Source organism: Prionailurus bengalensis, chromosome C2, assembly GCF_016509475.1.
Source record: "Prionailurus bengalensis isolate Pbe53 chromosome C2, Fcat_Pben_1.1_paternal_pri, whole genome shotgun sequence".
Taxonomy (NCBI): Eukaryota; Metazoa; Chordata; class Mammalia; order Carnivora; family Felidae; genus Prionailurus; species Prionailurus bengalensis.
The window spans coordinates 40,787,485-40,811,739 of NC_057350.1; the positions used below are offsets into that span (position 1 = coordinate 40,787,485).

General features: G+C 35.9%; 1 protein-coding gene across 2 annotated transcripts in view; it reads left to right on the forward strand.

Annotated features, from left to right (window-relative positions):
- The window catches only part of ZNF654 (zinc finger protein 654), a 94,312-nt gene that overhangs the window by 6,365 nt on the left and 63,692 nt on the right, over positions 1 to 24,255 (forward strand). For both annotated transcript variants that reach the window (XM_043593895.1, XM_043593896.1), the window contains exon 2: positions 22,632 to 22,777. In XM_043593895.1, the coding sequence (XP_043449830.1) occupies positions 22,632 to 22,777 (146 nt within the window). The remainder of the gene's footprint in view (positions 1 to 22,631; positions 22,778 to 24,255) is intronic.

A 24,255-nucleotide genomic window follows, 5' to 3' on the forward strand; every position in this document is an offset into this window, starting at 1 on the left:
TCTGTAGTGAATATTCAGAGCTAGAAAAAATTTCATCACACAAATTTACTTTGTTCCTTTTGGCAGAATAATTTTTTTATTACTAAATTGCAAATTAAAATTTTAGCTTTTCAAAGATAGTTTTCAAAATTTGACACATTTGGAGTATTTCCAGTGTTCATAAAGGGTGAATTCCATAGAAACACATTAATTTATTATAATTAGTATTATATTAATATGTTACATTATGTACATTATATTACATTAATATAATTATAACTTATTATAATTTATAACTTAGGGTTATAGGTTAGTTGATTAGTTGATCTCAGTTAGTTGTTGTTGCTATTGTTGTTTAATGTGTTTTAGGTTGGTTTTCAGAATTGAATGGCACAAATTTTTCCTTATGACATTACAATATTGAAAATAACCTTAATGAGCAGTTAGGGGAGTTGTTACATATAGTAGAATCCTATGTCCTCCCAACAGTCATGTTTTTACAGAATATTTATTCATATGAAAACTGTTCGTTGTATAATAACTACTGAAAAAAACACAGGAAGCAGGTAATGTCACTTCTGTATATAAAAAAGACTGAAAAAGAAATATATCAAATTGTTAATGGTGGATAACTTCTTAGTGATAAGTTTATAGCTGAATTTGATTATTTTCTTTACACTTATTTATTTTTTATATTTTCTTAGTTAAACCAACTACCTTTATAATCAGAGGAAAAATAAAGTATAAAAAACACATTTTGGGGCTCCTGGATGACTCCGTTACTCTCCGACTCTTGATTTCAGTTTAGGTCGTGTTCTCACAGTTTGTGGGATCAAGCCTTACATTGGGCGCTGTGCTGAGTGTGGAGCCTGCTTGGGATTCTCTCTCTCCCTCTGTCTCTGCCCCTCCTCTGCTCATGCTCTCGCTCTCTCCCAAAATAAATAAATGAACATTAAAAAGTCCACATTTTATTTTTTTCTCTTTCTACCTCTGTATCTTATTTTCTGTAAATAAGTGCGCTAAATGCCAGATTAATTAAGTATAATGAAATTTAACTCCTTGGTTCCTAAAAGTACGTGCATTTTTTAAAAAATGAATTGGTTAAGTGAACTTATGAAGGTCATTTTAGGTAAACCAATGAGACCCTAAATTTAAATAACTTCTTTATACATAGTCTTATAGTAAAAGTATGTCCATACTGCTTTCTAATAACCATCATCAGTCATACTGGCTTCAAAAAATTGATCTCCATTTTAATTTTGTAGATAAAATGGTAGAAGAAAATATTTTTAAATGAAGTTTATTGCTTTTAAGTTTTTTAATGATACCATCATTTTGCAGTTCTGCCAAACAGAAGTGAGGTACCAGTTGTACTATTATTGTTGGCACTGAATCTTTGTTTTCCTGCCAAAAAGTGTTAAACTATACCTTAGCAATTACAAACAAAAGCAAAAAGAATTTTAAATTAAGTTTAATAAAACTATGGCAAAATCTGTGTCTGGAAAGTTATTTGAAAAAACCAATGTGATCAGTAAAATATGGTGAATTGGGATACCATTGTAAATGTATACTAATATGTAATGGTAAGGATATTAGGACATTTGAAATCTGAGGTAATTTATTTAACTAAATACAGATCCTACTTATGTTATAAATCATTTATGGTAGTACTTGCTCTACACTGGAGAGTATTTTTAAGTTCCGTAATTTCTAATAAATCTGGTACTAGATAGGTAACCTTTAGCTTTCATGTAATATGTATCACATTGATTCCTTAGCTCCCTATTTCTCTGACAGGTCAGTTCATTGTTTCACCAGTGTACTCTATTCAGTATGGATCTGTTCCCTAGTATGAGACCCAATCAATGTCACCTGGTTAGAGCCATGGTGGAATACTGGTGGCAAACTAAACATGAGAGGAGGTCAGTCTGTATAATTCGTTACATAAGACCTTAAAGTCCGGTACACTGACACTCTGTGCAAGCACTCAGTACACTCAACTCTCCAAAGCAGTGGTGAATATGAAAATAGCTAAAAGGCTTTCCTTTTAGGCTGTAGGGAAAAGAGTCATTGATATTATAGTCGAAGCTTGTCAGTTTTAGAAGGCACTGGATATATAGTAGTAAGCAAACAGTCATTGTCCATGTTTTTGTGTACAGTTATCACTTTGATAAGTTCTATGAAGTACGGGTATTCAATACTATAAAGCAGAGGCCTACAAGAGACTTGCCTATTTTTGGATTCTTGGGCAAGTTGAAGTCTGCTGAGATTCTTTGTTTTGTTTAGTTTGAACATGTTGAATTTAAAATGCCTTTTCTCATCCAATGAGAGATCTTAAAGATACCTGGATTTACAGAATCCAGAGTGCAGAAATGAGGTCTGGTCATCTTAGCAGTGTGAACGGATGGCATTTGAAGCCATGTGTATGTATAAGCTAACATAAGGAGATAATATGGAGTGGGAAAAGAAGGGGACTTAGAAATGAATCTTCAGTGACTACACAGTACAGTTGCCTGGTAGAAGAGATTGAGTCTTCAAATGAAGTCTGAGAAAGATTAAAGAGGTTGGAGAAAACCAAGTTAACTATGGTATCACAGAAATCAAGGGTAGAGAATGTTTCAGGATAGAGTGAATGGTGCTTGACATTGAAAGCCATTGAGATCCAACCATTGAGTTAACATGGAGGTCTTTGGTGACTTTAAGCAGAGCTGTTTTGATGTAGTGATGGAAGTAGGAATCAGACTGGAGTAGTTTGAGGAGTGAGAGGCAAAGAAAGAGAGACAGTAAGTATAGATAACTTTTAAAGGAGAAGGAAAGATAGGTAGAAGGTGGAGAGCTTATAGATTAAAGCTGAGGATTTAAAAAAATAAACTGGTGAGAATTTGGCATGTTTAAAATCTGATAAAAATGATTAATTGGAAAGGCAGAGGTAAATCTACAAAAGAAAGAAGGGATAATCTATAAAATAAGATTCCAAAAAGAGAAGGAAAGATAAGACTCAAAACACAAATGTAGGGGTTGCTTTATATAGAATTTTGGGGTAGCAGCAAAGTTCATCTGTTTAGAGTACGTGGCGCTGGTTGGAGATTTAATGTGAATGGAATTCCAAAGCGGTAGCTTCTTAGAGATGTGGGTAGGATTTACTGACCTACAGAACCATTTGAGTTTGCTGATTATGAATGTAGAGTAACCACTAGTCTGTACTTTTGTTCAGCATTGCTTACCTGGGTAGGTGAAGGCATGGAGAACATGATTAGTTATATTCATTCAGGGTTAAGTGATATTTTATAATTGATCAGTTAATTAACTTTGAGAAAGCGGGAGACAGGCTCATTTTCTGGCTCCATTTGTGGTAAAACATGGTACAGAGACATGAAAAGAGGAAAGAGAGAGGGAAGAGAAGTAGTTATGTCTGTACAGTAGCCCTCTTTATCTGCAGTTTTGTTTTGCGATTTCAGTTACCTGAGGTTAGCTGTGGTCCCGAAGCAGATGCTCCTTCTTTTGGTATACTGTCAAAAGGTCATTAGTAGCCTAACACTATGTTACATTATGTCATTTACCTCACTTCATCTCATGATGTAGGCATTTTATCATTTCACATCATCATTAGAAGGGTGAGCACACTACAATAAGATATTTTTGAGAGAGAGAACGAGAGATCACATTCTCATAACTTTTGTTACAGGGAATTGTTATAATTGTTCTACATTATAATTAGTTATTGTTGTTAATGTCTTACTGTGCCTAACTATGAATTAAACTTTATCTTAAGAGGGGAGCCTGGGTGGGTCAGTTGGTTAAGCCTCTGACTTAAGCTCCGATCATGATCTCACGGTTTGTGAGTTGGAGCCCTGCATCGGGCTCTGTGCTGACAGCTTGGAGCCTGCAGCCTGCTTCTGATTCTGTGTCTCCCTCTCCTGCCCCTCCCTGGCTCATGCTCTGTCTCTCTCTCTTTTTCAAAAATAAATAAACATTAAAAATAAAAAAAAAAACTTTATAATATTTATGTATAGGAAGAAACATAGTATTTATAGGGTTTGTTGTACTATATGTGGTTTCAAGTATCTACTGGGTATTTTGGAATGTATCTCCCAAGGATAAGGTGGAGGGACTACTGTAGATATGAATAGGTGCACAGTGTTGCTGTATATACCACAAAAATTTGTGTGGGTATATATATATGTATATATATATATATATATATATATATATATATATATATATATGGGTATATATAATGTCCCTATGAAATGTGTACAGTTTTTAAATTTTTACTTATTTTTAAAATTTATTATTTTTAAGTTTATTTAGTTTGAGAGAGAGGATGGATGTGTGCATGCATGAAGGAGGAACAGAGAAAGAGGGAGAGAGAGAATCCCAAGCAGGCTCCCCTCTCACAGCACAGAGTCCAACACGGGGCACAGTCTCAGCAACCATGAGATCATGACTTGAGCTGAAGCCAAGAGTCAGACGCTTAGCTGACTGAGCCACCTAGGAGACCCTTATTTTTATTTTTTAAAATATATTAAAAAAATATTTTATTTTAGAGAGAGAGTGTGAGCAGGGGAGAGGGCAGAGGTGGGGAGAAAGAGAATCTTAAGCAGGCTCCATGCTCAATGCAGAGCCCAGCATGGGGCTCCATCCCATGACCCTGGGATCATGACTTGAGCTGAAATCAAGAGTCAGAACCTCAACTGAATGAGTCACCAGGTGCCCCTACATAATTTGTTTGTCTGTTTAGGGAGAGAGAGAGTGAGAGTGTGAGAGTGAGCAGGGGAGGGGCAGAGTGAGTGAGCAAGAGAGAGAAGGAGAGAGGGAGGGAAGGAGAATGTCAAGCAGGCTCCAAGTTGTCAGCGCAGAGCCCAATGTGGGGTTCCATCTCATGCCTGTGAGATCAGGACCTGAAATGATAGCAAGAGTCAGAGGCTTAACTGACTGAGTCACCCAGGTGCTACCTTACACGGTTTATTAATATATATTTCTATAACTAGAGTTTACTAAAATTAACCATTGTCTATTTTAAAGTTGAAATGTTCTAAATACTCATTAATCACTATCATCACTGATGTGTGTGTATTTTTAATATCTGAATGATTTATTTTATTGGAATGCTCTCTATATGTATACATAAGTCATATATTGAGTGTTATCCAAGTATTAGATACTGTGATAAGTCATTTTACTTGTTTTTTTTTTTTAATCACTTAATCCACTACCCTACAGATTATTTGCCATTGTTCCTTTTACAGATCAGGAAACTAAGACCAAGAGATATTAAATGGCTTGACTAAGTCACTGTGTATAACTAGTATGTGGTCATTGGATTCGAATCTGGCCAGCCTGTCAAGAGCCTGTGTACTTAGTTATTTCAGTATACACATACATTATATTGTACCTAGGAATATGCATTTGGTATTTATTGTAGCATATGTATTTGGTAAAGCAGTTATGGACTGAGTAGAAATAGTGATTCAAAAAGACTCAAGGCAGCAGAAACTAAAGATGTTCATGAATGTAAAAGAGAGGGAAAAAAAAATCAAACTTAAGCTATCAGAAGCTTTCTTTAAGAAGTGATTCTTGGAGGCTCAATTGATTAAGCTCTTGACTTCAGCCCAGGTTATGATCTTACATTTTCATGAAATCCAGCCCCACATCGGGGCTCTGTGCTGACAGCATGGAGCCTTCTTGGGATTCTCCCTCTTTTCTCTGTGCCTCCCCTGTTCACGCTCTGTCTCTCTCAAAATAAATAAATAAACTGAAAAAAATAAAAGTGATTCTCAACCTTTTTAGGTTTTCCTCCCAGCCCACCTAAATGGGATATACCTCTCTTAGAAGCAGTGGCTCATTATAGTGTTTATTCTTAAAATGCAAGTTATGATGATTACAAACCAGTAGAAGTTATTTTGTGTTACTGTGTTTTGAAGGCAGGAGAGTATGGAATATGTTTTAGATATTTATCTTAAATGATTAATTTTTAAAAAGTATGTATTTAGGGGAGAGTGCAAGTGGGGGAGGGGCAGAGAGAAGGGGACAGAGGATCCGAAGCAGGCTCTACGCTGATAGGCTGACAGCAGCAAACCCATGCAGGGCTCGAACTCCCGAACCCAACTGTGAGATCATGACCTGAACTGAAGTCGGACGCTCAACCCACTGAGCCACCCAGGTGCCCCATAAATGATTAAATTTTAAGGTTTCTTACTCTCCATATTACTTACATAGAACCTTAAGTATGTGGAAATCTTACTAATCCAGGGTACAGTGGATATTCGTTTTCAGATTTTGTTATCTATCCTTTTACCATGATTTGAAACTTTCCCAAAGGTTTCTCAGGTAAAAGTAAAGTCTGAAATTTAGATTCCATGCTCATGAAGGAGTAGTGAAACAGATAACATTTTCAGCTGGTGGGAGTAAATATCATCAGAACCATTCTCATCAAAATATATTACAAACATTAAAAATAACTTTTACTTTTTGGCTTAGTAATTTTCCTTAATGCATTCATTTTTGAGGAAATATAAATTTGGATGTAAAGCTATTCATCATAGCATTAATTATAACTAAAGAAAGGAATGAATTGAAAATGGAACAGCAAGCAGAACATTTAAAATCGTTGAAAACTTTTCAAACCTTCGTAAACTAAAATATTATTCAGGCTTTAATAAATGATGTGTTTGATGATTATGTAATGACTTAGGAAGATATAATAAAAACTAGGTGGAAAAATTGGCATCAGGATTACACAGTTTGAATGTAGGCTGGTGCAGTCTTCACTGTGCTCACATGTGGATTGTAGAGAAGGAAAGTGTGGTGAAGATAAATCACATGAGCTGCTTCATTAGAAATAGAATTTTTTTTGATGATCGTATATATGAGCCATTCATATACTTCAGAAAGTCTATGAACTCTGAAATTATTTGCAAAAAGTTGTATTTGCCATTTCTTTGGTAGCAGGTCTAAATTTCTTTTTTTTTTTCCTCCAGATCCTCTTAAGAATTTCAAAAACTTTCTAAAAAAAAGCAAAAAACCCAACAACAATCCAAACATGCTGAAAGGTTATGAACTTTTGCTATAAGCCATTGTGACACATGCAGTGTTGCCTGTTTTTATAAATAAAACTTTATTGGAGTATGTGCCTTCATTTCTACATTTTCTGTGAGTACTTTTATGATACAACAGCAGGATTGACTGGTTGGGATTAGAGAATGTATATGGTCCATAAGCTGCTTTTTGGCTCTTTAAGAAAAACTATGTCAGCCCCTGTCCTAGATTCTCATTTATTCTTTGCAACAACCCTGTGAGATAGGTACTATTTTTGTCTTCATTTTATGAATAGTGCAGCTGAGACTCAGAGAGGTTAAGCAACTAACCCCAAGTCACACAGCTTGAAGGGAAATATACCAAGATGTTAACAGTGGTTATATGTGGGCAGTACAATGATGGATGATGTTTTTGTATATTATCCAAATTTACTACAGTGAGCATACATAACTTATAATCAAAAGGGGAGAAAGTTCTAAAAAAGAAATTAGGTAGAACTAAGTTATAAGAATCTTAAAACTCATTCTTTTTCATTACTTTGATTTCCTGTGTGTCATCCAGTGTTTGTATACTTAGAGTGGATATGCAATTTTTGCTTCCCTTCTAGGCACTTAACTCTTACTATGCAGCCCCTTCTTAATTCTTCTTGATTTTATGAAAAAAATAAATTCTTGTTTTTGGTTTCTTAATTTTCTGTATTAACTAAAGTTATTTTGTTCTTAAAGTCTTGATATACTTTGTTCTCTTTTATATTCTGAAGTTACCTTCAACTGCTGAGTACTCATAACTTAATAGGTGCTTATAAAATGCATAACGTGTCTGTCCAATAGTATATAACTTACTTTTTCTTTATATCAATTAAATTCTTTTTATTTTAGGCATAGATCTAGATATGTAAAGTGCCATGAAAGTGTTGTAGAAAGTATTCCTAAAAGAAAAAATTGGCTGTGACTGTGAAAAGCTTCATCCTACTGATTTTAGGGGATTTAGGGAGGAAAAGGTCATAACCCCTGCCTTCAAGGAACTGAATCATCTGGTAAGGGAGAAAAGACGTATCTGACTACTGCATGTACTGTTATGACCTTGATTCAAACCACAGTCATCTTTTCCCTGGATTATTTTATCTCCCTGCTTCTACTTTTTCTGTTTGTTCTCCACACAGCCAAAGTGATCCTTTTCAAGATGTGAGAGTGAGATCTCTTCTAAACTTTCCATGCTTTTCTATCTCAGAATCAAACCCCAAATTCTTACCGTGGACTATAGTGCTTCATGATCAGGCCCTTGTCTAGCTCTTTGACTAGTCTCATAAGACTCTTTGCCTCCACTAGTTACCTTCAGCTATACTAGCATTTTTGCCCTTCCTTCAGCTTGAATAAGTATGCTCCTGCCCTTGGCCTTTGCATTTAGCTTTTGTTTCATTGGCCAGAGACACTTTTTATTTGGATATGAATATGGTTTTCTCTAAGACCCTGTTGAGTGTCCTTTATAAGAGAGATGGAGGCCTTCCCTGAACACCCCCAGATAAAGTGTAAAGTAGCATCCCACTTCTGGCATTCTTTTTCCTTTACTTTGTGTTTTATTTTCCAGGGAATTTAACACTATCTAACATACATTTGTTTACCAATTTTCCTTCCACTAAAAATGAGAGTATTAGGATACTTGGTACACAGTAGGCATTCAGTAAGTTTAGAATAAATGAATGAGTAAATAAAAATAAACCTGAAACAGGGAAATGGTGGTTAGTGCAATAAACACTATGTATGTTAAGTCCTCTACAAGTTTATGTGGAGAAATGACTTCTAACAGTCATCATTTGGGAAAGTTTTAGTGAATAACGTTTGAACTGAGTCTCAGTACTGAAAATTGTTAGTATTGGGGTGGCTCAGTTGTGTGTCTGACTCTTGGTTTTGGCTCAGGTGATGATCCCAGGGTCGTGTGATCGAGCCCCAAATTGGGCTGCGAGCCGAACGTGAGTCTGCTTAAGAGTCTCTCTCTCTCCCCGGGCACCTGGGTGGCTCAGTTGGTTTAGCGCCTGACTTTGACTCAGGTCATGATCTTACTGTCTGACAGTCCGAGCCCTGTGTCAGCTCTGTGCTGACAGCTCAGAGCCTGGGGCCTGCTTCAAATTGACTAGCACCCTCTCTCTCTGCTCTTCCCCCCCGCTTGCTCTCTCTCTCTCTCTCTCTCTGTCAAAAATAAACATTAAAAAAAAAAAAAAAGATTCTCTCCCATCCTCTTCCCCTTTCCCCTGCTGGTGCACTCTCTCTCTTTCCAAAATAAAAAAAAAAAAAAAAAAAAAAGAAAGAATAAAAAATAAAGATAAATAAAAAGAATTGTTAGTATTAAATGTAGACATGAAAAAGGAAGTGGTATGAGTAGGAGAAATTATAAGTAGAGCAGATAATTTGTGAAAAGTAGATTTATGAATGGGGTAGTTAATTATGTGTAGAGCTGTGGTTCTTAAAAGTGTGATTTCTCAGACCAACAGGAATGTGAACACTATTAGCAATGCAAATTCTCGGCCCCACCCAGACCTACAGAATCTTGAAATTTGGGCTGGGGTGCAGCAGTCTGTGTTTTTCACAAGACTTCCAGATGATTCTGATGCATACTAAAGTTTGAGAACCACTAGACCAGAACATGACATTCAGAAAAGTATTGATACATATTAATATTGGAAAAATAGATTGGTCTAGATCTTGGTTTAGGAATTTGAATTTTGTAGGAAGATCTGTAGGTTTAAGGGCAAAACAGTACATTATTAACCTTAAAATACTGTTTTAAAACACTCGCAAAGGTAATGAATCAAAGCCTAGACAAAAGGAAGCTAGTGGAGTATTTCGGAAAAGGAGTAATTAAGTGCCCGACTGGATAGTGGCAATGAAAATGGAGAGACAGAACAGTTTCAGAAAATACGGAAATAAAGAATTTAGCATGTGGTTAAATGTGGAGACAGGAACAAAGAATTTTATGAATTTGCATTGGGTTTCTAGTTGAAATGTCTGGAATATGATGAATGAAAGGAATGAAAGGAATATGATGGAATACTAACAGTAAATGGTAGAGGAGCAATTAAGGGATCTAAAGGAACAGTAAAGTTTGAGTTTTGGGTTTGAAGAGATAGTGCATTCTAAAAAAAAGGAACAGAAATTGTTAATCACTAGTCACAATGGACATTTTTATTAATGTTCAGGATACACATTCCCATTTAAAAACAATGCATTTTTAGGTAACCAATGATAAAGATGATACAGAACTCATAATTTCTTTTCTCTTTTTAGCAATACTTCAGTACTTGTAATAAAGGTTTTTTTAATAGAAGAGACTTCTGTATTTGAGAGTTAACTTACCTATGTATGTTTTTAAGTTTAAAATTTCAGGTTTTAATGTCAACAAAAATAATAATGTATCAAATTGATCAAATGAATTGTCTCCGATTATCAAGTTCACAAAGAGAAATTAAATTCTAGAGTCCAAAGAGGGTAGGATCCCAAAATCTTCCTTTCCCAGAGTATTGCTTAATCAGAGCAAATGGCTCTCTATGGTTAGAGCTGGGGCGGTTTTCAGGAGCTACAGCTTGGATTGTCTTCCTTTGATTGCGAGTGGCTTTTTTCACACCTCCCAATTTCTCTTGTGTATTAACTTTTTAAAGAATCCAGAAGGTCAGCAGGGCAAAAATTTATTACTCTACCCAATCTAACACCCATTACATTTACAGCAGTTATTCTTTTAACTTAGAACATAGTCCAGTTGACTCTCATTACTTTTGCCAGTAGGCTTTGGTGCTATCACAGGGAAGATGGGTACACAGAAAACAGGGTATCAAGTCAATTTTGGTTTCAAATCACTAGGGTGCCAGTTAGTTCTGCCAACTGCCAGAGTCTGTAATTTGTACCTAAGTTTTACTAGGAAAATTCATCAAGTGGTAATAGTGCCGCTGTACGTTTACCATATTTTGGGTGGCAGTGAGAGACTTAATCTAAACATTTCTACTTCCTGCCTTGCAAAGTTTGCAAATTCTGTGGATAGCAGCATTGGGCACTAGGTTGTACTTAAAGTTTCTCCTTTAGATTTTTTTCATATTAAAAGCTTTTAATTTCCATTACTTCTGTGTAGTCGTGGTACTCCTGTGCTGTAATCAGTGTGCGTTCTGTTTGGTGGCACAGCTTCTATACTGTCTTGTAAATAGTGTGTCATTTACTTGTGTGCAAAGTTCAAAGCACCATCTCCACAAAGCCCCAGCCCTGCAATCTCCAGAGCCCCAGAGTTCTATCCTTGTGTCTGGATTTCTTTGTCCCCAACCTTGTGCCAAGACATTTTTAGTCCTGTGCTACCTTGGCTGTTGCCATTTTCCCTGAAATTCTTAGGCTTCTTGAGCTAAAACCGTAAAAGCATTCCTGTTGTGCCCCATATTTGTGCCCCAATACAAATACAAATATTTGTATTATTTGGATGATAATCATAAACAGGTACCTGAAATGAAGCTGCTTTGATGTTTCTGATGGCTGTGCTCATAGGAGCCCAGTGAAGACAGTATCTCTTTTTTGCCACTTGCTCCTCTAGACCTTTTCTTTACTCTGCCTTTTAACTGTTCTGGGCCTTGTATAATTTGTTCTACTTCACTGGCAGTGTAAACATTCTCTTTTGTCACATTCCCTTCAGCAATAGTGTGTTACACCATTTTAGATAAACATAGCTGTTTTTTGTTTTTGTTTACATTTTAGCCTCTTCTTATGTTAGCCTCTCCTGTCTTCCTTTTCCTTTCTCTTTGCCTTTGGGCCCAGGTGTTAATATTCTGCAGTTACCTCTTGTGAGGTCTCCCATAATGTAACAGATGAAAGGTCAAGGAATTCTGAGTTCATTAAAAAGCATTCATTATCAGACAGATTTTGCCCCCTCTCATCTCCCTGACTTAAGAAAATTGTATCAGCTCAACCTCAGACCTAGGACTGACCTCTTTGTTTTTCTTCAGTGTTGCTTTTCCTTATTTACTTCCTCATGCCTAACTTTAAGTTCCTGGGGCACTTTCTTTTGTGGCACCATGTCGTACTATATATTACCTTTCATAATAACTAGTAATTTGAAATGCCCATTAAATGCTTCAGGCATTTCCAGGTAATCTCCCAGCTTTTTTTTTTTTTTAATCTTCAAATCTGTACAGATTTTATGTTACTTATATAATAATTTTCAAGGTGTGTTTTCCACTTGCTCTTACTATGGGCTTTCAATTTCTTTAAAAGAGTATCTTGCCCTGGTTGGATTTCCAGTCTGGTCCACTGTGAGATTTCCATCCAAAGTTACCTTCTATCCCTCTGTTGCATACCTTTGGAACTAGTCACCCTTTCTTTTTAATGAGGAACAACTAAAATATCCTTTCCCCCCTTAATTCCACCTTTAAGAGTACATAGTTCTGGTAAATATGTATTTCCTTTTTATTTTTTCCTACCTAGTCTTGATTCTTTTTTGTTGTTGTTTGTTTGTTTGTTTATTTATTTATTTACATCCAGGTTAGTTAGCATATAGTGCAATAATGATTTCAGGGATAGAGATTCCAGTGAGTCATGTATAACACCCAGGGCTCATCCCAACAAAGTGTCTTTTTAATGCCCCCTTACCCATGTAGCCCATCCCCCACCCACAACCCCTCCAACAACCCTCAGTTTGTTCTCTGTATTTAAAAGTCTCTTATGTTTTGTCCCCCTCCCTGTTTTTATATTATTTTTCTTCCCTTCCCTTATGTTCATCTATTTTGTATCTTAAATTCCACATATGAGTGAAGTCATATGATATTTGTCTTTCTCTGACTAATTTTGCTTAGCATAATACCCTCCAGTTCCATCCACATTGTTGCAAATGGGAAGATTTCATTCTTTTTGATTGCCGAGTATTACTCCATTGTATATATATACCACATTTTCCTTATCCATTCATCCATCGATGGACATTTGGGCTCTTTCTATACTTTGGCTATTGAAGGTAGTGCTACTATAAGCATTGGTGTGCATGTGCCCCTTCAAAACAGCATACCTGTATCCCTTAGATAAATACCTCGTAGTGCAATTGCTGAGTCGCAGGGTGGTTCTATTTTTAATTTTTTGAGGAACTTCCATACTGTTTTCCAGAGTGGCTGCACCAGTTTGCATTCCCACCAGCAGTGCAAGAGATCCTCTTTCTCCACATCCTCACCAACATCTGTTCTTGCCTGAGTTGTTAACTTTGGCCATTCTGACTGGTGTGAGGTGGTATTTCATTGTGTTTTTAATGTGTACTTCCCTGATGATAAGTGATGGTGAGCCTTTTTTTTCATATGCCGGTTGGCCATCTGGATGTCTTCTTTGGAGAAGTGTCTATTCACGTCTTGTGCCCATTTCTTCACTGGATTATTTGTTTTTTGGGGTATTGAGTTTGATAAGTTCTTTATAGCTGTAACCCCTTATCTGATATGTCATTTGCAAATATCTTCTCCCATCTGGTTGCATTTTGTTGATTGTTTCCTTCTCTGCAGAAGCTTTCTATCTTGATGAGGTCCCAATAGTTCATTTTTGTTTTTGTTTCCCCTGCCTCCAGAGATGTGTTGAGTAAGAAGAACTTGCTGCGGCCAAAGTCAAAGAGATTTTTGCCTGCTTTCTCCTCGAGGATTTTGATGGCTTCCTATCTGACATTTAGGTCTTTTATCCATTTTGAGTTTATTTTTGTGTATGGTGTAAGAAAGTGGTCCAGGTTTATTTTTCTGCATGTCTCTGTCCAGTTTTCCAGGCACCACTTGCTGAAGAGACTGTTTTTATTCCATTGGATATTCTTTTCTGCTTTGTTAAAGATTAGTTGGCCATACGTTTGTGGGTTCATTTCTGGGTTCTCTGTTCTGTACCATTGATTTGAGTGCTGTTTTTGTGCCAGTACCATACTGTCTTGATGATTACAGCTTTGTAATACATCTTGAAGTCCAGGATTGTGATGCCTCGAGCTTTGGTTTTCTTTTTCAAGATTGCTTTGTCTATTCTGGGTCTTTTATGGTTCCATACAAATTTTAGGATTGTTTGTTCTAGCTCTGTGGAGAATGCTGGTGTTATTTTGATAGGGATTGCATTGAATATGTAGATTGCTTTGGGTAGTATTGACACTTTAATGATATTTGTTCTTCCAATCCAGGAGCATGGAATATTTTTCCACTTATGTGTGTGTGTGTGTGTGTGCGCGCGCGCATGTGTGTGTGTTGTCTTTAATTTCTTTCATAAGGTTTCTATAGTTTTCAGTGTATAGATTTTTCACCTCTTTGGTTAGGTTTATTCCTAGGTATTTTATGGTTTTTGGTGGAATTGTAAATGGGGTTGATTCCTTGATCTCTCTTTCTGTTGCTTTTTGGTGTATAGATATCTAGTCTTGATTCTGATAGTGACCTTATTATTAAGGTAGTACCTCTCTCCCATCTTTATCAATATGACCTCCTTTTATTTATTTTTTAACCCTCTCACTGTTATTTTAATTGTAAGTGTATCTTTTTTTCTAAGTGTTTATTTATTTATTTTGAGAGAGAGAGGGAGAGGGAGCAAGAGAGTTCATGCGAGCATGGGAAAGGCAGAGAAAGAATCCCAAGCAGGCTCTATGCCTCTAGTGCAGAACCTGTTGTGAGGCTCGATCTCACAAACTGTGAAATCATGACCTGAGCCAAAATCAAAAGTCAGAGGCTTAACCTATTGAACCACCCAGGTGCCTAGTTAAAGTGTATCATTTTTAAACAAATTTAGTTCTTGAGACTGAGCAAACATGGTACCTAAAGTTAGTATTTGATGCATAAACCTTTTAAATTTCTCTTTTTGCCTTTGAATTTGTAATAATTCCATTGAATTTTCCTTCAGCTTCAGTCTAAGAATGTGACTTATGCCCTATAAAATAAGGAATCTGACTCTTCATTTATTTACTTGATACAATCTACTGGCTATCTTCGTTGAACTCAGATAAAATCTTCACTTCTACATCCTTGATTAGATTTATGTACTTAATTCCAGAGGCTACTGGAGACCATATTATGACAGTGACTTTAGAAGACTTTGGACAAGGGGTGCCTGGGTGGCTCAGTCAGTTAAGTGTCTGACTTCAGCTCAGGTCATGAATTCACAATTCCTCAGTTCGAGCCCCACGTCAGAATCTGTGCTGACCATGCAGAGCCTGGAGCCCTCTTCGAGTTCTGTGTCTCCCTCTCTTTGTCCCTCCTCTGCCCCTGTGCTCGCTCTCTCTCTCTCTCTCTCTCTCTCTCTCTCTTTCTCAAAAATAAAGAAACATTTAAAAAAGAAAAGACTTTGGATAAGTCACATGAATCTAAGAACTTCTCTTTGAGAACAAAATTAAGAGGGAGAGGGACAGAGTTAGGTCAACTGATCTAGGACTATTTATTTATCTTTATATTCTAGTTTATATCATAGTTAGAAATTTTATTATTTTTTTTAACATACAGTGTTGTATTAGTTTCAGTTGTACAATACAGGTGAATTGACAATTCCATACTATCATAAAAAGTGCATGCCTTAATCCCTACCCCCTATTTAACCCATCCCTCCAAAATTCCCCCTTTATGTCTGAATAATACTCCATAGCACTAACAACTTAAAGGCTAGGCATTCACACACCAGTGTATTAAGACATGTGTGGAATTCAGCCAACTTTTCAGTTTAATCCTCTGGCTTGTAGGTATGATTGAGAAACCAGACAGAAAAAACAAAAATTTTTCCATAAGAAAAGAACATAAATTTTATTAGTATCTAAAACCCCTATGTGACTAAAGGAAATTTAAAAAAAATCAATAACAAAGGGATAGCTCAGTCGTTTGAGCATACGACTCTTGGTTTTGGCTCAGATCATGATCCCAGGGCCATGGGATCAAGCCTTGTGTTGGGCTCCTCAAGAGCATAGAGCCTATTTGGGATTCTCTGTCTCCTCACTGTCTTTCTCCTGCTCACGTGTGCACGCTCTCTCAAAATAAATAAATAAACATTAAAAAAATTTAATAAAATCAGTGCCTCAGCCATACCTGCAATACCATTTCTTGCGAGGCCATGCTAAATTGAAGTCAGATGCAGAATTCTGCTTAGCCCAAGCTAGTTAAGTCATTATCATGGGCACACACATCTATGTATACCACTACCTGCTGGCACACACAGAGGTTTGTTCACCCTACATTCTGATTTGACGTTCAAATATGTTTCCTTTTGCTTATATTTTGGGGGTCCCTTGTTTCATGTGCCAATTTTAATATTAATCAGGGAACCATGTAATATATCATTCTCCATAGTGAGTTTGCAATCAAATGAAAAATTGACAGGGATCAAAATTTGTCTAAAACATTTAAAATGAGCCTACTTCTTATCTTCTTTGGGTTAACTTAAGAAGAAAGGTGGGTCTTTAAGTGGATACTTTGGCAACCACATGGAGGGCCCTGGCTTGTCTCACATCATATGGATGCAGAAAACTCAAGGAGAAGAGAGCCTTCTGGGAGTGGTATTGTAATGGATATTCCTGCTTTGGTTTGTAGCTTTGACTAGATAATCATGAAGATTCCTTTTAATAGTAAGATTGTATGGAATATTAAGATTTAGAGATGTTTACTCCATTTTCCGTTTTGTGAAAGGTTGAGTCTTATTACATTCACAGAACCTATTATAGACTTTAATGTTGCAGAAATATCTGTTTAAGGAGTAGTGAGCTGAACAAACGATATGCTTAATTGAGCCCCCAAAAGAACTGGGTCTTAGGTTGTCTATTACTGAAGATTATGTCCTTCGTAGATTCCAAACAACTTTTAGCTTATTAGGATCTATTTCTAAACCATTTTGGTGGGTTTTTAAAATATGACTTTAATTTTAGATTTTCTTGACATGATTATCCTGACAGAAAAAGTCAAATGACAGTGACTCTTGTTTTGAACAGAGCTTTTCTTTATCTTCTTTATTCTCAATGGAAAACTGTTTAAAAAAAAAAAAAAAAAAAAAAAAAGAATCCTCAGGTATCTGTTCAGGCATGATGAAGCATTTTATTTGTATTGCTGTATCTAGGATATGCTTCATTTGTCAAGGGGTATTGAACTAAATAGTTGAAACTCAGCAGTAGCTTTTGAATAGATATTATTTGGAAGTGGCCTATCTGCTTGCTAAAAGTGCATAAAGTTTGTTTTAATTAATTATACTGGGAAACAAATAATTAACCAGCTCATGCTGATACAATGAAACAGTCAAAAAGTATACCATTGCCATTTTCTTAAAGTGGACTGGTATGTGCCAGGAATTACCCTAGATTTTAAGATATTCTCTTATCCAATCACTCTGTGATTTAGGTGATATTAAATTCATTTTATAGGAAACTTAGAGAAGTATAATAACTTTGCTAAGTTTATATAACTACTAAGTGACAAAGCCAGGTCTGTCTAATTCTAAAACCTATACTCTTTCCACACTGCTGCTAATGTACTTGATTTTTCCATCTGACCCTAAAAAAATACCCATAGGCAAGGGTAAATCTTGATGTGTAGCTAGGTAACAAAGTAGGGAAAGTAAATGTAGAATTGTGCTTATGTTATAAAATAGCCCCCAGAAAATAAATGAAAACACCAAAATTTGAAGGAAGAGGTGAGAACAAAAAAACCTTTTTCAAGTTTTAAAAATTGAACTACTTTTGTACTTATTGAAAACATGGTACAATTATCAAGAACAGGAAAGCAACACTATTGTAATAATCACTAAATTACAGACCTTTTTAGAAATTTACCAGTTTTTCCACTAATGATTTTTCTGTTCCAGAATGTTATTTCTGGATCTCACATTGTATTTAGTTGTTATTTACCTTAATCTCTTCCAGTGAATAACAACTAGTTCTTCAGCTTTCCCTTGTCTTTCATGACCTTAACACGTTTGAAGAGTACTGATTAGTTTTATGTAAAGCATCCCTCAATTTGGGTTTGTCTGATGATTTTTCATGACTGGAATGAGGTTAGGCATTTTTGGCAAAAGTACTACAAAAATGCCATTGTGTCTTTCTTGATGTGCCATATCAAGAGATTTATGATAATGATATGTTGTATTAGTTACTGATGATATTTACTTTGATGATTTGGTTAAGTGTGCGTGGGGTTTCTGTACCCTTAAGTTACAGTCTTTCTATTTTTAGTTTGTAAATGTCTTGGGGGAGATAATTTGAGACTGCAAATCCTGCATCTCCTTAAACTTTTACTCACGAATATTAGCATTGATCCATGGATCTTGTCTGTAGCATCTATTACTGTGTATTTGCCTAATGCTGATTCTCTATGTCTCTCTTTTCTTCTGTGTTTAGTACTTGGGATTTTATGGCGAGGAAGAGCTGTCTCATCTCTAACATTTATTTATTTGGTTATTTGTATCACTGTGGACTCCTGGATATTTATCTTGTTCCATGGACTAAAGTCAGTACTATCATTTATTTTGTTGCTTAAATTGTTCCAGCTTTAGCGGTTAAGAGCTCCTTCAGGTTGGCTCCTGTGTTCTTATACCCCATCATTTTTGCAGCCTTTCCTTACTTTCTGGCACCACAAAATGTTCTAGTCTCATCTTGTGTTTTCTCTGCTCCAGGCCTACTGGAGGAGGCCTCAAGAAGTCCAAGTTTCTTTTATTGGAGAATAGTGTTTAGAAACCAAGATTTGTGCCTTAAGCATATATATATTGCTCCTGGGATGTTACTTCTCCTATGCTCTCTCAGTGGGCAGAGAGAGCTAGGAGATATTTATATATATGTAGTAGTTATTATTATAACATGAACAACATAATTATATTGAAAGGGGTGGAGAAAAGACTAACTTAATGTCTATTATAATGTTTAGGTATTTATAAAATTAGCAAATTTATTCAATGCATATATTGCATATGAATTTTAGGGGGACACATGTCAGTCTGTAGCAATTTGGATGATGTATCTTAATGTTCTTAAATAATTAATGTAATTTAACTTAATAGGTTTACAATAAATCTGTGTTTTGACAGTTTTGCTAGAGAAAGAATCTGTGCTCTCTGTGCTCATTCTCACAATAATTTGCCTTGGTTAATTATTATACTATTATTAATTAATGATAATATATACTATATCCCTTTTAGATCAGGGTATATGCTCCTGTAAATGGGAGTGCTGACAAAGTGCTGTGGGATCATTGCACTATTCCAGCATCTTTCTTTGGCAGTAGTTCTGCCCTTCTCTTCAACTCCCCTTATATCACGGCATGCTTTTGGCCTTCGCTGTAACTTCTTTCAGCAATGTTCATATAGTTTCTATAAATTATAGTAAATTGCATTGCAGTAAGTTTGTTATGTCCTTCAAAATGAAAGAAAAAAAGGGGGAGGGTTTACCAATCCCTAATGGACTATTGATCTCGATCCTTAGACCATTTTCTTGAAGAATTTAGAACTATAGCAGATGTTGATGTTAGTAATTCAGGTAAATTTTACTTTGTTTGCAGCAACTGCAACATAATTCTGGCCGTTATGTTGAGTGTTACTTATTAGAATGCAAAAGAAAAAGAAAAAAGGAAGATGTGTTGCTTGCTACATTTCAACCTGGTAGAACACATTCAGATTATGATGTCATGGTATCTGGTCTCATTAGTTGAGTGTTTATGATAGCACAGAAGAAAAATTTCAAATAAAAGGGCCATGTAATGTATGGTTTCACATATTTTAAGGAAATATTTAAAAGAGAAATAGTGTGATAGTGTGTCTTAAAGTGTTATGTTAATGTTATACTGTATTAGTAGCATCTGGCATGATATTAAACAGTGTAAGAAGATATGTAGATTTCAGTTAATTTTGTTTATATCCCTTCAAACATATTATGGCAACACCTCTAGTAGGTTTGATGTGTTACGTTTGGGCTTTTTTATTGTGTTAGGTTTGGGCTCAGCTAGATCAGGCAGTATATTAGATATCAGTAGCTGAATATTGGTAAACAAGGGAAGCTATAATAAGAATAGAAGCTGACAAAATAGAAATCTTCTAAGGAGATAAACTTACCTCATATGGTTATAAGTAGATATGGATTAGGGCAAACTGTTTGGGATGGAGGACAGGAAAACATGAGACTGTCAGGTGCCTATATTTTACGTGGTATCAGAATGGTGTTATGCTGGTCAGGGGCAACTGGGTGGCTCAGTCGGTTGAGTTTCCGACTTCAGCTCAGGTCATGATCTCACGGCTTGTGAATTCGAACCCCACATCAGGCTCTGTGCAGACAGCTCAGAGCCTGAAGCCTGCTTTGGATTCTGTTTCCCTCTCTCTCTGCCCCTCCCCTGCTTACAGTCTATCACTCGAAAATAAACATTTAAAAAAAAAAGAATAGTGTTATGGTGGCCAAAAAGAGTTTATAAAGCTGGTCAAATATGCTAGTGAAGAGAAATTTTGGAGGCAGGGAATGACAGTCTATCCACCTTTTTTTTTTTTTTTTTTTGGCCTGTAGTGGTTTAGAAGAGTGTCCTATTTGGGGTCATCATAGTTAGTAATAGTTTTTACTTCCCAGCTAACTTTCTGGTATTGCAATTTGGAATTGTCAGTCAACCACGAAGGGTCTAAAATTTTATCTAGGTTTAGTGTGTCGCAGTTTCACAGATGCTGGCAGAAAACATGAAAAGCCTGAGATAATGGACTTGATTATTCATGGCACAGCAAGCTGCATGAGCTTCATGCTCAGGTTGGTTCCCCTTGCCCCTCAAGTCTCATAAAGGTAAGTAACAAAGGTGGATACTGCACTCACAGTGGGTTTTCATCATAGTTGAGGAAACCCAAGCTTAGGGAACCCTAATCTTTTATAATGGTCTACAAGTGTATCTGCCTGGCCCTTGCTCCAGAGGGAGAGAACATCATGATTATGCTAAATAGTAAACAGGCTCTGGAGGGAGACATCATCTCTGTTTTTCAAGGCTATTGCCTATGAATATCTTTGAAAAGATGAAGGCAGTTGAGCCTTTTTAAATTTTTTAAAAAAGTCATTTTAATGTTTATTTATTTTTGAGAGAGAGACAGAGACAGAGAGACAGAGTGTGAGCGGGGAAGGGGCAGAGAGAGGGAGACACAGAATTGGAAGCAGGCTCCAGGCTCTGAGCTGTCAGCACAGAGCCTGATGCAGGGCTCAAACTCATGGACTGTGAGATCATGACCTGAGCTGAAGTTCAACGTTTAACCGACTGAGCCACCCAGGCACCCCAGTTTTTTTTTAAAACAAAAAAACAAAAAAAACCTGTAGAAATACAAAAGACCCATGGAAAATTATCTCCCAACAGGAAGTAATAAGTGTGAAAAGTCTTTGAGCTCTGAGTGTTCTCTTGGCTTTTGTACTCTGTTCTATTTTTTCCAGCTTTTAAACCAGGAGTTGGCAAACTTTCTCTGTAGTGGGGCAGAAATTAAATATTTTAGGCTTTGTGAACCATATGATTTCTGTCATAACTACATAACTGGTTGTTATAGCAGGAAAGCAGCCATAGATAGTATGTAAATGGATGAATCTGGTTATGTTCCAGTAAAGCTCTGTGGACATTAAAATTTGAATTTCATTTGATTTTCAGAAATCACAAAATATTTTTTCAACCATTTGAAAATGTAACATCTCATTCTTAGCTGTGGGTCATACAAAAATAGGTGGCAGGTCATATTTGGCCTGTAGGCCATAGTTTGCCAACCTGGTTTATATGATGAATTTTTAAAATATAATATATTGTTTTAATATAGCAGTCTTGCATATGAGAAATCATAATTAACATTTCATAGCAATTGATAGTTCTAAAATGCTTTCTCATAAATTATTCTAATCTGCAAGATAAGCATTATTATCTCTACTTTATGGTGAGGAAACTAATGCATAGAGAAGGAAATGACCTGTCTTAAATTCATAAAGCTCTTGTACGTACACCTTAAACTTTCAGAATCAGAGTGTCATGCCACTATATCTTTAATACTCATTAGTGCCAGAATGTTTAGAGTTTAGTCTTTATTATTTTTTTATTTAATTTTAATTAATTGATTAATTTTTTTATTTTAGAGAGAGAGCATGAGCAGGGCAGAGGGGCAGAGGGAGAGAGAGAGAGAATCTTAAGCAGACTCAATATTCCACATGGAGCCTGATGGCATGGCTTGATCCCATGACTCTTGAGATTTTGACCTGAGCCAGAATCAAGAGTTAGACTCAACTGATAGAGCCACCCAGACACCCCTAGAGTTTAGTCTTTAATAAATCGTAATGATAATAATTATGCTCATTTCTAATTTTTTATTACTGTATTGTATTGTCTAGCTACTTTAATATTTGATAATTGATGTTTTGATAAAGACTGGATATGGGAGGTGAAGGTCTTTGTTATGTTTGTTACAATTTGTTAAAGATGTGGCAGTTGAACAGTGTAATTATTCATATTCTATATTTCTTTTCCACATTTTCAAAGATAATAGTTATTTCATTTTCAGATATACATTATGAAAATAATGTTTTGTCCGTAGGTCACTTGTATTCATGCTGAACTAAATTTTTAATTTATCTAGTAGTATCAAAATTTTTAAACTCAAGATGTTGCAAACATTTTCTGTAATAATGTACTTTTTGGATTGCTTCCCTGTCAGGTGGTTGAAGATTATGCTGGAAGATGGCAGGTCCCTTTGCCACAGCTTCAGGTTCTTCAGACTGCACTTTGCTGTTTCACATCAGCCAGTGCATCATTCCCAGATGAATGTGAGCACGTACAGTATGTTTTGAGTAGCCTTGCTTTGTAAGTACTCTTTGCATCTTATGGAAGTATTATTTTTCTTGACGTATTTGGGAATTGGGTTTTGATTATTTTCTCTGTGGAAGGAGCCTTTCCTAAAGTCTTCCCTCAAAAAGAAATTTCTAAAATCTTGGACTATAACAACAACAACAAAAAATTCTATTTCTTCATTTAAGTATTTAGGTTTAATATTGAACATTTAACCACAATTTTACTTTTAGTTTTAGAGCTAGTTGGAATTGTTTCATGGATTCTTATGGTCACTACCATCACTTTCCTTTTTAATTCCCTAGCTCTAATGGTAAGTCCCAGAACACAGCAATTGAGGCCATCATACTTAGCAGAGGGACCTTAAATCAGGTCAGAAAGAGGTTAGGAAGCTTCTGGTTTTTAAAAATACTTGTAGAGGAATTCAAGTTAAAGATCACAAACTGAGCACTTACGTTTATTCTTTTTGCCCTTCTAGATCCTACTAAAATTATAGTAAAGATGTAAAAGAGAGAAATACAGTGAAAAGAAAGTAGAGAAGAGCCATCAGTGAATGAAAGATTTCAAAAATTTTCTTGGGGAGAGAAAACAGAAGAGTGAATGGTCATTGAAACATGACAGAGCAAGTCACAACGTAACTTGCTTTTTGTTTCGCGCATGTGTACGTGCGCCTCAAATCACACATCACAATGTGTTATGAAATCATTTATCAACATTATAAATAAAATAGAAAATATCAGATGTCTTGTAGGATAAGTATCATTTAGTGGAATTCTTGTTGTTTTATATATTTTAATCTATGTGTATACTTGATTATTTGTAAAACATTTTTAAAAATTGTGGGTAGCAGTTGAAACAGAATTATACTCTGCTTTATAAGATAGGAGGTCTAGTTTGTCCTGCCTGCCTCCTCCCTGAATCCTAGAGAGGTGTAGAATTTGAATATGCCAAGCATGAAATAGAGAGTAGGGAATGGGATACTTTGGGAGAGTGTAGATAAAGGAGTTAATTGAAGTTTTTCCATTTAGGCCAATCACCAGGCCTTAGGGCCAAGTTGGGGTGGGGAAAGAGTTGCTATTTTTTTCTTTTCTCTAAAGAAATTAAATGACTTTGGACCAATGCTCTTTGCATTCTGGCAGCTAAAGTTTCCTCTTTGAGACAGCTAGCTAGTCACTTAATTACCCTAAAGAAAAACTCATCAGTCATCAAAGTCTAGACATGCTTATAGAGCTCCCAATTAATCTGCATATGGCCTTATTCTTAAAAATTGATGGGTATTCAGGAGTCATCAGACGGTTGAGGAATGCCTTTAGCATGAAAAAAATACAATGAAAAACTTAAAAAAAATTTGGAAGAAATAGTGTTAATGTAAAAACAAAAAATTAAGAGAAATATAAAATCTGTAATGTGTATTTTCAGAGAGAGTTGAGATGATATGTGTAACGTTAAAACATCAACACATCATGCTGTGAGAATGGAATAATGAGAAACCA